This window comes from Phoxinus phoxinus (genome assembly GCF_949152265.1).
Source record: "Phoxinus phoxinus genome assembly, chromosome: 15".
In the NCBI taxonomy this organism is placed as follows: Eukaryota; Metazoa; Chordata; class Actinopteri; order Cypriniformes; family Leuciscidae; genus Phoxinus; species Phoxinus phoxinus.
The window spans coordinates 10792887-10806994 of record NC_136890.1 but is presented as its reverse complement, the minus strand read 5'-3'; the positions used below and the strand labels follow the sequence as shown (position 1 = coordinate 10806994).

Below are 14108 nucleotides of genomic sequence, written 5' to 3'. Positions count from 1 at the left end.
GGATTAATAAAGTATATATCTAAATTAGTGGTCTCAGACTACAGTGTGTATCAGGTATTGTTTATGATCATAGCACAACAGGGGTTTTCCTGTGTCAAAAATGGTTTTCATTGGTGGCGGATGAACACTTAATTACACTCACACTAACATCAACACTTTCAGTTCACATGGGTACTTTGTACTGCCTGTACAGTACCCATGTGAACTGAGAGCCCAGTACTGACAATGGCATTTACACGAGACGTAATGCACAGATCATTTGACATATCAGATTCAATATCAGACATAAATACGGTTTTCAGTCTATCAGCGGATATATTAGGGATCCACTGATAGACGCCTGCTTTCAAACGATACCGTGTACCTGTGTAAGCACTCGGTGAAGAGCGTCAAAAATGTCTATTTACAACATGTTTTGGAAGCGTTCATCATTGAAGTAAATCACAGAGATTTATGTTGAGAGCCAGAACACACTCAGAAATGTTGCTCAACAGCGCTCAAAATGCTAGGCGGAAATGCTGGTATCGTCACATTTTTTAAATTTTAAAATACCCAAGTCGGTACCTTTGACAACACTATTGACAAATGTATTTTAAGGAAGAATAAACTTGTAAAAATTTGAATGTACCATGTTTTTTTAAATAAGTTGATAAGTAGGTAAAGGTGTTAGTTTACACAAAGAACAGTTTAAGCTTTCAAAAAATTATAAGCATAAAAATGTTTAATTTACTTTGAAATGTTACATTTAATTTACAGACTGAAAAACGTTTTGTGCTGTTTTCTAACAGTTTGGACAGAGAAAACCTGCACTTAACCTTTTCACGGGCATTTTGTTTTCATAGTTAGACAGATATCGTGATGTATCATTATATGATTGTCTAGGAATACATTGATTATTGTAGAATTGCTGTATCGTGATATTATCGGTATCGTGAGACATGTATCGTATCGTGAAGTACCCTGTGATTCCCACTCCTAGTAAATAGAAACCTTTACGGTTCACCAGGGACGGACTGGGGCTAAAAAACAGCCCTGGACTTTCTCCTTAATAGGCCCATCATCCGGCCATTCGCACCTAGCCGTGCGCGACGGACACTAGCCAGGATGTTCTGATACTATGCCTCAATACTGTAGCCTATCAGACAAGATATTCGCAGCAAGTAACATCTCAAAACCAATGATGATAATTGGGGTTGTGTTTATTAATGAAGCCTCAGCCTTCAAATGAAAAACAAAAAAATTTACAATGCCATTACATCTGCATTGAAAATAAAATACAAATAATGAAATGTCACTGGCTACAGAAAACCTAAATTACACAAACTTGTAATTATAAAACATAAAGTTACTATATACTATAACTTATAACTATTCAAATATAATGTAAGCAAATGAGACAACTGTCTATTTCTGCAGATATATTCATCTATATTCGTCATTCAAAAAGAGAAACCAACGTTGCAGGCTGCAGATACACAAACCATAAACAAAGCAGTGTGTGCTTACCATTTTGAATATCAATTTTGCAAAACACTTTCTTTATTCCACTCTGCTCATGTTAATATTGAAATATTTGCCAAGGAACACTCAGGTAATATGACATAACATTAGAACAGCCTTTTTGACTTCTTTGCTCGCTGTTTGGCCATTATTATCGTGCACTGACTCTTCACTAAGCCGAACAGCCAATCAGAGTTCCCTCTTTCACCAACGGCTCGACGCCCGTTCAACATGTTGAATCGGCCCAAAAAAACCTGATAGCTTCAGATTAGAGCCAACGGTGCGGAATACACCAGAAAAACTACGTCGGCCGACGCTCAAAAACGGTTGGTGTGTCCCGGGCTTTATACTTTTTTTTGTGCCGACACAAAAAAACACACTCCGACACACTCTTTTTACAAACGAGTCATAAGCCGTTTCGTCATGACGAAACATTTGCGTATTACCCGCCTACTTATTGTGCGCGCAGACACCAGGGACCTCAAACCGGCAGCTGATTCCTGTGGATTCTGGACAGCATCATGTCGAGAAGACGCTGTGCTCTACGATATGAAGGTAAAGACATTTTTTTTCACTGCCCAAGGACGAGAATGTGAAGAATCAGTGGTTAAAATAAATCTTTACCACGATACCACAGCAGCATAATCCTAAACTTTTGCTGTTACCTTTATTTTACTGACGACTGCTTCTCAAATCTCACCTTTATTTTACTGACGACTGCTTCTCAAATCTCACCTTTATTTTACTGACGACTGCTTCTCAAATCTCACCTTTATTTTACTGACGACTGCTTCTCAAATCTCAGAGTTCAATGCAGGATTCGCAAACCGCTTGCTCTTGAAAGATGGTGTTCAAAATATTATTTTTTTTTTTTTTTTTAGTTTTACATTATGTAGGTCTCCTGCTAACTGGCTAACTTACATTATCACTGTCTTACTGAAATACTTCTGCTAATCAGCTGTGGGACACTATTACCTAAAACTGTGTCTATTAATGCAAATTGTCTGTCGTTCTCACTACTTTGAGGAGAGATAATGCATGGAGCAAGATTTGTTTTACCAACGTTTATGTAACAGCAGTCATTCACGCTAGAGCTCGGCTAATGTATGCACTGTTATTGATACAGTTTCCACGTATTCACCTCAATATATTAGAAAAACACTGTAAATAAATTAGTACAAGTAAAATAATCAGTTTATTGAAGGACATGCACTTGTTTATGCAGATAGTGAGGAACTACAGTTGCAACATCTCATAATGTACCTCAAACTGAGTAGTGCATCACTGAGAAAGTCCTGCTGGAGACGTCCTTGCGATGGAGGTTCGGGTTGAATAACTAGTTCTTCCAATGTTTTATCATCGGAATCGCGCTCGCATTGATAAGGTAAAATCGACGTCATTGTTCGTTACTGTCTTTAGTTTACGGTGTAGTAGGAAGCCTAAGGACACGCAGAGCTGACGTTTTTATGGCAATGGACATTTTTGTTTTCGACGCACGCGCTGTACGCGGTAAACCAATCACAACAGACTGAGCTGTCTGGCCAATCAGAGCAGAGAAGCTCGCGGAAAGGAGGGATTTAGAGAGATTGATTCATCTGACGAGTCGTTTAAGAATCATTGAAAATGTGGTGATGTGCAAATGTATATTATGAGGAAATTAAACAGTTTTTTGACCTTTTTCATGCATGTAAACCTGTTGTAGGAGACTCCAAAACAACATTAGGAAACTTTAAAATAGCATAATAGGGGCACTTTGATCAAGGTCTGTTCACATCCCTAACCAGAAATCTTTATTAGGGAAGTGATATTTTCTGACCTTTATGGCGACGGGGTAGACAGTCGAGCCAATTTCAAAGCTTCCTTTCTTGAACATCATTACTGATGTGTTATTAATGCAGGTACCTGGACATAAATTATAAGATGAACACATGAAACAAACAGAAGACCATATTAACTACCAGGTCACTTATGATTGCAGTCACTATAAGCTTACATATGTAAAACACTCATTAGAAGAGAAACTGTAACGGGGCAATTGTAATGTTTTTCCATCAAATTCTTTCTCTGCCTGAAAAAAAATCAAGAGTGATCAAAAAAATCAAGGCCAGTTGCAAAAACGTCTTACAGAAAAAGGTAGATTGGTCTAATTTGAAATCTGAAAAGTAAGACTGATTAGCCCTAACTAATTTATTGTTGGTCCAACTAGTTCTTAAGAAAACAATCTTAACACAGTGGCTATGTTTATGGAACTGGCCCCAGTTCACTTTGTAAGAAATGTTCAAAAAAACTGTCATTTTGAGTTTTGGATGTTTGGATGTCCATTATTTGTTTCCTGCTGTCAAGTTATAACGCCTTTGAATTTAACATTATATACACAACCATTCAAAAGTTTGGGGTTAGTAAAGTTAAACAAATATGTATATAGATATATTTTTTAATAAAAATAAAAAAAAGATTATTAGTTATTATGAATTGCTATAATATTATGTTATATAATAACTATAATATCTTACAGTATTTTTGATCAAATAAATGCAGAATAAGATACATCTTAAGCATAAGATCTTACCGACCCTTAAAGTTTTGAATGGTAGTGTATGTAGGAAAAAAAATGGGTAGTCTCCCCTAGTTTCCCTTTCACATCAATAATCCTTTCTGAGAATGAGTTCAGCTTACCTTCAGGGAATATGAGGATAGGCAGTTTGCTTTTGTCTTTTACATGATCGCTCAACCTGAAATAAAACGCATTAGATTAATGACAACAACGATATGTGAGAGTGTTATAAAAGAACCAGTTTCAGTGTTAAATATGTTAATTTTTTAGAATAAGAATCCAGGGACCAGTTGCATAAACGTAACCACTATATTAACCCTACTCCTCTCCTTGGGTCATTTTGACAATTTTTAAGAATCAGGTGTTCATCCGAGTGGTCTAAAGGGCTTGCTTTAAACTTTCACATTTTAGGAGTTTTTGTGGTTGTGATGAAAAAAAATAACTACACATCCTTCCCTCATGGGTCAATTTGAAAACCAGAGAGATGGAGAAGAAACGCAAGGAATGTGCAGAGAAATAGCGTGGAAAAAAAGAGGCATGACCTTCAAGTGGCTGATGAGGACAGTGAGGAGGATAAGGAGAGAAATGAGTGAGTGTCGAGAACTGCGGCAAGCAGAACTTGTCTACTTTCAGAACACTTAGGCTATGAGTGTAGGATCCCATTACCCAGTTACGCATTATTTCCACATCTGCATATTTGCCGATTACGCATTTCACCGGAATTGTAATGAGACGCGTCTGTAAACCATGTTTTCCGCCAAAATAAAAAGATCATGTGCTTATCGCTTTAAAATATAGAAATTAGTACAAAACTGATTATGAAAGTTTATTTTATTTTTCAGTGCATTTGTTTTACGATATATGGCTTTTACTATGGAATGGAATTAATTTACTCATGGAATTAATATTATAACTATTATTATGTAATGTAGACAGATACTATATCACAACTAAAAGAGTTTTGAGTTTTTCTTTGTTCAATTTGCACACTGAATATGGGTTGGAGCTCTTAATTTTGAACTCTCAAAGTGCACCAGATTGATAAATTTAACATTAAAAAGCACAACATTTACTTACCCCTCTAGAGGGACAGAGGTCCACTTTTCCAAAAATCCTGTGAGCAACATGGTATTGCTATGCCACTGCAGCTTATAGCTTGTTTTAGGATTAATCACTATGGATTATAGTTCAATTGTATTTAACAATTAGTAGTTACTTCAACTGTTAACTTACTCATTCCTACTCACTCATTACATGGCATTAATGGTTTTAAGGAATAGGAGTTGTATACATTTTCAAGGGAGTGCAAAGATCAGTTGTGTTTATGATCATATGTAGTGGGTTGGTCTGTGCCAAAATGCCAGGGCCGATTTTTTGTCCCTGTCCAGTCCTGCCCCACACACACGCTCAAATAAAGGGATACGACTATAGAACATCCCCAAAGCAGAACACACTCACAAACACAAACACACAGATGTAAACCACTCACAAATGCATAATAAAATTAATTTACAAAATGAATATTTTTTTACAAAATATTTATTTTTAAATGTCTAAATATATCTATGAATGCATAAAAAGCTAAATTTAAGTTTCAAATTTGAGTTTTGTTCTCATATTCCAGTTTATTTGCTTTATATAAAATATCCAAAGAGAAACTTTAGGCCCCTCTCCTCTAGCGGCAGTATTCATAAAAGGCAGATTGATGTATTTTTTTTCCACAAGAGGTCCGCGAGACTCTCAATGAATGAATGCATGATTTATTATTGACGTTTTCACTAGAATTGGACTGGAGTTATGTCTTTTTTGTGAAACAATGTAAAAGAATGCTTATTTTCAATTCAAATAGTACAATTCAAGAATCTAGAGGCAAATATTTGTATTCTTTATTTTTTTCACCCAAAAATATTTTTAAAAAAATGCATAAAATGTAAAGATAATCTTTTATCATAATAGACTGATATAAGATTTTTGAAAGAAAAAAAAGTAGTGTAATTTTTAGGCTCTGATTCATTTAAAGGGGTCATGAACTGCATTTAAAAAAAAAATCTATAATGTTCTCTGAGGTCCACTAATAATGTTATCAAGATTTTTACATCAAAAAACATCCTATTTACAGCAGTAGTAATACGTTTTTGTCTATCCTGTTTCGACCCTCTCTTTCGAACACTCAGGTGTGATAGGCGTGCCACATTCAAGACTTGGAAGTAAACGCCCACTGCTATGAGTGGGTAACAGTTTTGCATATTAAAATATTTTAAACGTCCCTGTCATTACATGTGTGGAATTGTTTTGAAAACGTCTATTCATAGTTCATCCTTCTCGATAAAGTGAAAAACGTATATTGTCATTTGAAGCGTTGTGTTTTAAATAGAATGAACAGTGTTGTAATGTCTTACTGATGACAAAACAAATGCTGCTTTTATTCAGAATCACAGTGAATGGCTCAGATCAGAACAATAACAAAAGCGTTCTCTAACGTGCTTTCTTTCGTGTCCTATAAACCAATGCATTAACCCCATAAATGCCATAGCAAAGGAAAGAACAGCGTATCACAACTGTTCAGTTTGACTGCGGTGCTACAGTATAAAACAATCTGTATCAGACAAAGCGATAGTGACACATGGTGAAAACACAGTTACTCACACTTGAGTATTGCAACATATCCAATGTAGTTGGAACTGCATCATCTTTTATTTTCAATCTCTCTGAAAAGCCTGCGTCTAACGGTGTCTTGTTTAAAAAGGAATCTGCAGTAAAATGAAGTCAATAAATGAACAGTGTCTTACTGACGCAATCTGACTGGAACTTCATTCAAAATAAAGTTCATCCAAGCTTCCTTAATGTTACAAAATGATGTTTTTCCATAACTTGGCACATTAAAACGTTTTGTAATCCTCACAGGGATCTCTATCGTAGTGTAGCTGGAGTAATCCTGTGTTTGCTTCTCTCTTATTTTCTTGACATGTGTGAATCAGTGGGCGGGGCTAAAGAGGTCATGTGTAGAAGTAGGTCTGATCTTCTTCTACATAGGCGGTCTTTCGTTGGACTATGGCGCAATAATGTGGCAAAATACGGAACGAGACGTTTTCTGAGCTTGGCTTCAATAAAAGCTGCTTTTGGACTAACAAGGAAGTTTTGAGTTCTGAAACTTACAGGATATTTGTATAGTACAATGACCATTTTTCAAAAGATATGTCAAAAGATTAAAGTAAATCTGATTTCTAAATTCATGGCCCCTTTAACCAATGGGTTAAATCAGTCTTACTTTTCCAATTCAAATAATACCAATCTACCTTTTTATGTAACGGACTTTAAAAAGTTATGACCGGCCTTGAAAAAAAAAAAAAAAGACTTGTCTAAGCAGTTTATGCAACTGGCCAAAGCACTTTTGTTCAAAATACAAAGAAATGGGACAAGTGTTGATGCTGAGTTACCTTTTAGCCACTAGATGGCGATCTTTGACTTCTAATCGCTCAAACCAAATGTGTGGACAAGCTTTCACCATCGACCTCTGAATGAGTCCCATCAGCCCCCCATGGATCTGACCCACCTTTAACACACACAGACAATTTATTTACCCTCTGACCTTCTTTCTCAAATACACATGAATACACACACACACACACACACTCACCATTGCATAGCATCCATCACTGGCCAGTATAATGACATCAATGGGTGAAGTGTGGTTGGCAACACAGATGCCTCCATTCTTGGGTTTATTTTCACTGTTCCAGAGAAAGACACAGATAGGAGATAGTGGGCAGAGAGTGTAAATAGTTACAGGAGAAACATGGAGAGCATTGTTTATGGTAAGGTAAACAGGTTATTGTTTATGGTAAGGTAAACAGGTTAAGAGTTTGTGTTGGCAACCAATACCGGTAGTTTATTCGCATCTTCATATTAAAAGGAACCAGTTTGACTGGTCAAGGGAGAGATCCTGAGAGAACGAACACTCTTTATTCTTATCACATTTTAAGAGGCCGAGAAGAGAAGAGAGAGAAAGAGAATGCACAGGAGGTCAGTGACCTGAAAATAGCACAACATGATCTCGTACAGGAGACGCAGGAATGACAGGATCAGGGGCTGAGATAATGACAAGGAGAGCACTGGAGAAGTTCAAAATCACATGAATCAAGTTTACCTGACCTGTAACTAAGACACAAAGCCCCCGTTAACTCACTGTCACCTTCCTGTGTCATGAACTCTGACCCCGCGCTGTTTGTGTGTCAGATAACATCAAAATCTGAACCATCTATACAGAACATGCTAGAGGACTTCACATTCTCAAGAACCAGTCCTCATTCACTGTAATTGCATGGAAAAGAGTGACTAGAAAATCCTTGTTTTTCTAAAAAACCTTTTGTGTCCCAAGGAGGATAGTCAGACAGGTTTGAAGAAGTTCAGAGAGAACTGTGAGCGTGTTATTTAGAATGTATGACTGGGTGTGCGATTGGGAGTGTCATTTGAGGTCATGATTGTGAGGGTGTTGTAGCATTGTAAGCATGTGTGTGATTGAGTGATTGTTAGAGTGAATGATTGTGAGCATGTATGTGTTTGTGTGTGTGTGATTGTGAGTGCCTGGTTGAGAGAGTGTAAGTGGGATGCATGTGTCTGACTGGGAGTGTTTGATTGTGACAGTGTGTGTGAGTGTTTGTGAGTGTCTGATTTCGAGTGTGCATCTGTGTGATTGTGAGTGTTTGTGTGATTGTGAATATGGGTGTATTTGTTTGATTGTCAATGTCTGATAGTGAGAATGATTGTTAGCATGTGACTGTAAGTGTGTGTGTCAGGACTTATCATCCGATTGTGGTTGTATCTCTCTATTAGTGCTACTTGATCTTAGTGCTGCATTTGACACCATTGACCACAACATCCTTTTAAATAGACTCGAACATTATGTTGACATTAGTGGAATTGCACTAGCATGGTTTAAATTAAATCATACTTATCTGACCGTTATCAGTTTGTAGCAGTAAATGAAGAGATGTCTTATCAATCACAAGTTCAGTATGGAGTACCACAAGGCTCAGTACTAGGACCGCTGCTGTTCACTCAGTACATGATACCATTAGGAGATATCATTAGGAAACATGGAATTAGCTTTCACTGTTATGCCGACGATACTCAGCTGTATATTTCTTCAAAACCTAACGAAACCTACCATTTCACAAAATTAACGGAATGCATAGCTGATATAAAAAATTGGATGACTAGTAATTTCCTACTACTAAATTCAGAAAAAACAGAGATTCTAATTATTGGACAAAAAACTTCCACACGTAATAACCTAGAGTACTGTCTAACACTTGATGGCTGCTCTGTCAAGTCTTCGTCGTCGGTTAGGAACCTGGGTGTGCTCTTTGATACCAATCTTTCATTTGAAAGTCACGTGTCTAGTATCTGTAAAACCGCTTTCTTCCATCTTAAAAATATATCAAAATTACGCCATATGCTCTCATTGACAAATGCGGAACAATTAGTTAATGCGTTCATGACCTCAAGGCTAGATTATTGTAATGCTCTACTGGGTGGCTGCCCTGCACGCTTAAACTACAGCTAGTTCAAAACGCAGCAGCTCGAGTTCTTACCAGAACCAGGAAGTATGACCATATTAGCCCCGTTCTATCAACACTTTATTGGCTGCCTATTAAACATTGTATACATTTTTAAATATTGCTGATTACTTACAAAGCACTAAATAGTTTAGCTCCGCAGTACTTGAGCGAGCTCTTAACGCATTATAGTCCTTCACGTCTATTGCGATCTCAAAATTCCGGCCAGTTAATAATACCGGTACCTAGAATATCAAAATCGACTGCTGGCAGTAGATCCTTTTCCTATTTAGCACCAAAACTTTGGAACAGTCTTCCTACCATTGTCCGGGAAGCAGACACACTCTGTCAGTTCAAAGCTCGATTAAAGACACATCTCTTTGACCTAGCATTCACATAATGCATTATTCTATAACTCAATGTTAGGCTGCATAGATTAGGTCAGCCGGAACTGGGAACACTTCCCTTAAATCCTGATGTACTCGTTACATCATAAGAAGAATGGCATCTACGCTAATTTTAGTGTCTTTGTTTATCCCGAGGTTTTCCCGCAGCCTGCCGGATCCAGGCCGTATCCAGATCTGACGAAGGACCTTTGCCTGGACCTGATGATAACGCAGTGCTGAAGTGCCAACTAGCCTCTCCCTATGGAGGATCCCTTTATCACACTACAGATAAAGCATTGTGGAAAATTTCGCGTATCTCCCCGTAGTGATAAAATAAATTAAAATTCTGTATCAAATTTATAGGCAGGACAAGTAGTTTGTTTAGGCTTGGTTTGTAGAGAATTACAAACATGCACACATATATTCAAACGCACATAACTATAGAATTAATTCTTAATGCGCACGTGAGCGCCATCAGCGTTTATCACAGGTTCGCGTTTAAAGTCTGTGTAGAGAGAACGGTGTCGTCTTAGCGGTCTCTAATTTAATAACAAATTATCCTTTCGACGGAAGTGAATCAATCAAAACTAACTTTAGCTGGAAAATAAGATTATTTAACATTATTTAAGAACCTCTATAAAGCCAAAACAATCTGTTACCTTAAATTATACGTTTATCTCTGTAAAACAGCTTTGAAACAATCTACATTGTTAAAAGCGCTATATAAATGAAGATGACTTGACCTGACTTAACTTGTGTGTGTGCGTGCAAGTGAGATGGTGAGCCTCTGATTGTGAGTGTATGTGCGCATTTGAGTGTTTGTGAATATCTGATTGTGAGTGATAATGAGCATGTGCTTTTGAGGGTGTGTGTGTGTGTGTCTGTGTGTGTGTGTGTGTGTGTATGTGTATGTGTGTGTGTTTTTGAATGCAAGTTTACTGATTTTGAAGATGTGTGTGTGATTGACGGACGCTATGCAATGGTGAATGTGTGTATTTGTGTGTTCTGAAATGGGTTAATTGTGTCTGTGTGTGTGAGTGTGTGTGTGAGTGTGTGTGTGTGTGTGTGTGTGTGTGTGTGTGTGTGTGTGTGTGTGCTATAGGCTGATTGATAGTGTCTGACTGCAAGAAAAATTTAGCATGTGATTATGAGTATTTGTGAGATTGGGAGCGTGTATTTTCTGTGTGTTTCAGGGTACGTTTACACGACGATATGCTTAAAACAGAGAAGTTTTTCCTTTGAGTTTTCCGCATACAGACGACATCATTGTCAAAACGATCCCCATTCACATGTGTCCGTGAAACATGAATTCTGCTGCCAGGCCATTAGATGGCAATTAAACACTATAGACTGAAAACGTAATTTGCATGTGCATGATTTCATCATCTTCAGAGATTCGCGTTTTTGTTATTTACATGGGGACCGTTTTCAAAAACTTGCACTTTGAAACCCGTTTTCAAAAGTTAGCATTTTCAGGCACCAGAACCGGATAAAAAGTTGTATGCTTTTAGTTGAAAACGGTGTGTAAACAACCCCTTATTGCAACACTCCCTGAGTGTTTGTGAGCGTCTAATTATGTGATTGCGATAGTATGAGTGTGATTTATGAGAGTGTTTGATTATGGGTGTCTGATTGTGAGCATGTGTGTGTGATTGACAGAAAGGGTTAATTGTTTCTTTGTGTGTGTGTGTGTGTGTGTGTGTGTGTGTGTGTGTGTGTGTGTGTGTGTGTGTGTGTGTGTGTCTGTGTGTGTGTCTGTGTGTGTGTGTGTCTTATAGGCTGATTGATAGGTAGTGTCTGATTGCGTGAGTGATTGATTGGTAGTGTCTGATTGCGAGAGTAATTGTGAGCATTTTTGAGATATTGTGAAATATCTGATCCTGCAAAACGCAGTTGCTATTTACATCATACGTCTGTAAACTTTTGCATTACCAAGGCAGCGACTGACGCATTTGTATTAAAGTACATTCCAAAAGAGCGCTGTTATCAACCCAGCCAAACATATCCGTACCGGCTAGGCTGGGTTGACACGGAATGGAACGGTTAAGCAACACGAACGGTTTGGCCCGATGGTGGAAATATAGATAGATAGATAGGTAGATATACACTATATATATATACTATATACACTAACTATAGTTATATACAGTATATAACTATAGTAAGGTGTATGATTGCGAGAGTGATTGTGGGTGTGTGTTATGCATTTTTGTTTGATTGCAAACATGTGACTGTCAGATTGCACATTGACACATAATGCCAAGGCTCCTGATGGTTGGAGATTTCCAGAAAGCATGCGTATGATCTGTGGCGTTTTACCTGTGATGGTATGTGATGATAGCAGTCAGCGCCCTCACACAGATACGGTAACACATCAGGTGCACTGTTTCACTGAGAAAATTTTTCAACCTGCAAACACACACAGGGATGCGTTAACGCCCATATTAAATAACACTCCTGAACAAACTTATAACTAACTTCAAAATATCTGACAATTTATTGGTCTCACATATTGGTCCAGAACTAGTATAAGAAAGCAAAACAAATGACAAAAAAGGCTTTTTTAATATAAAATCAAGTTTCTTACCTCCCATTGGGCAGAAGACCAATAATGGTGGTGAAGACAACCAATAGGCTTATTCCTGTGATAGCTAATGTTAGCCTGATAAACAAAAACAAAAAAAGAAGACATTGGAACAATCATTAAAAAATTTACCCTTCAAACATTTTTGTTTGCATTTCTCTGGATTTGTGAAAAATAAGAAGGTATGACATGATCCATGTAGAATAAAACATCTTTTTCTCGAAGACTGTCTTCATCTCATACAAGTGTATATCACTTTAATATTGTATTATTTTAATTAAATTATTGTATAAAAAAAAAAAATAATAATTAAAAGAACCTTTTAATTCGCAACAATTTACTGAGTGTACTTTTAATATCGAAGTCAAGTTTTTGATTTTCACTGGAGATACAAATAAGAGAGAACTGGAATAAATACAAAAGGAAAGAGAGGGACTGGAATATGGGGTGTGGAATCGAAAATACTTAAGGTCAGGAATTGGAAACTTGTAATAAGATGAACATTTAGATTCCTCTTATTGATTCCTGTGTGCGCATTTTAATGTGATTTCAAACCATTTTCAAGCGCAAGAAGACACGAAAGGTAAACTCACTTCTGCACTCCTGCTACGCTGTTTTCTTTGTGCACACATCCAGAGCCGCCTCTTATATACACATATGAGGCCGTCAGCAGCCATATCACCCTGTAGCCCAAGACTGGTTGCCCACTGAAGCTAAGCAGGGCTGAGCCTGGTTAGTACCTGAATGGGAGACCTCCTGAGAAAACCAGTTGCTGCTGGAAGTGGTGTTAGTGAGGCCAGCAGGGGGCGCTCACCCTGTGGTCTGTGTGGGTCCTAACGTAAGATACAAGGTAATGGAGCCTTTTATACATTGTCATGTATCTTTACTCTTTAGAAATAAATAATGGACAAATGGAGTCTTTAAACACCTCAGATGTTAAAGTTATTCACTGTCAAAGTGACGCCAAAATTAATGGGAGTCAATGGAATGCTAACAGCAGGACATGGTCTGCTAATCAATGGCGGCCCCCGGGGAAGCTTCGGTTTCCGGCTGATGGATTTCCCCCTTGGGTGTAACCCCGGCATCCTGGCCAAATTTGCCCATTGGCCTCTTTCCATCATGGCCTCCTAATCATCCCCATATACTGATTGGCTTCATCATTCTGTCTCCTCTCCACCAGTAAGCTGGTGTATGGTGGGCGTTCTGGCGCAATATGGCTGCCGTCGCATCATCCAGGTGGATGCTGCACATTGGTGGTGGTTGAGGAGATTCCCCCTTCCATGTGAAGCGCTTTGAGTGCCCAGAAAAGCGCTATATAAATGTAACACATTATTATTATTATATAGTGTGCAATACTGAATTGAGTTCTCGTACACATCTTCTCGCGCTTGAATGACCAAAATCTACAAAATCTTCCTGAAGAAGGTGCAGCACGGCAACACCACGTGACCGTAACCGCGAAAAAGACGATACTCCAGAATCTCTACCAGTTAAAGCTGCAATGTCTTTCTATCTTTTCTCGCAGC

At 37.9% G+C, this 14108-nt stretch overlaps 1 protein-coding gene across 4 annotated transcripts in view; it reads right to left on the bottom strand.

Annotated features, from left to right (window-relative positions):
* Window positions 1–14108, bottom strand: part of LOC307011337 (glycerol-3-phosphate acyltransferase 4-like) — a 64728-nt gene that overhangs the window by 36968 nt on the left and 13652 nt on the right. For all 4 annotated transcript variants that reach the window (XR_013800404.1, XR_013800405.1, XM_079636863.1 and 1 more), the window contains exons 5-10: window positions 12586–12660; window positions 12318–12407; window positions 7692–7785; window positions 7492–7607; window positions 4177–4232; window positions 3317–3402 (exon numbers count right to left, since the gene is read on the bottom strand). Coding sequence is in view for 2 of the 4 variants with exons in the window: in XM_079636863.1 (XP_079492989.1) it covers window positions 3317–3402; window positions 4177–4232; window positions 7492–7607; window positions 7692–7785; window positions 12318–12407; window positions 12586–12660 (517 nt within the window). In the remaining 2 variants the exon portion in view is untranslated. The remainder of the gene's footprint in view (window positions 1–3316; window positions 3403–4176; window positions 4233–7491; window positions 7608–7691; window positions 7786–12317; window positions 12408–12585; window positions 12661–14108) is intronic.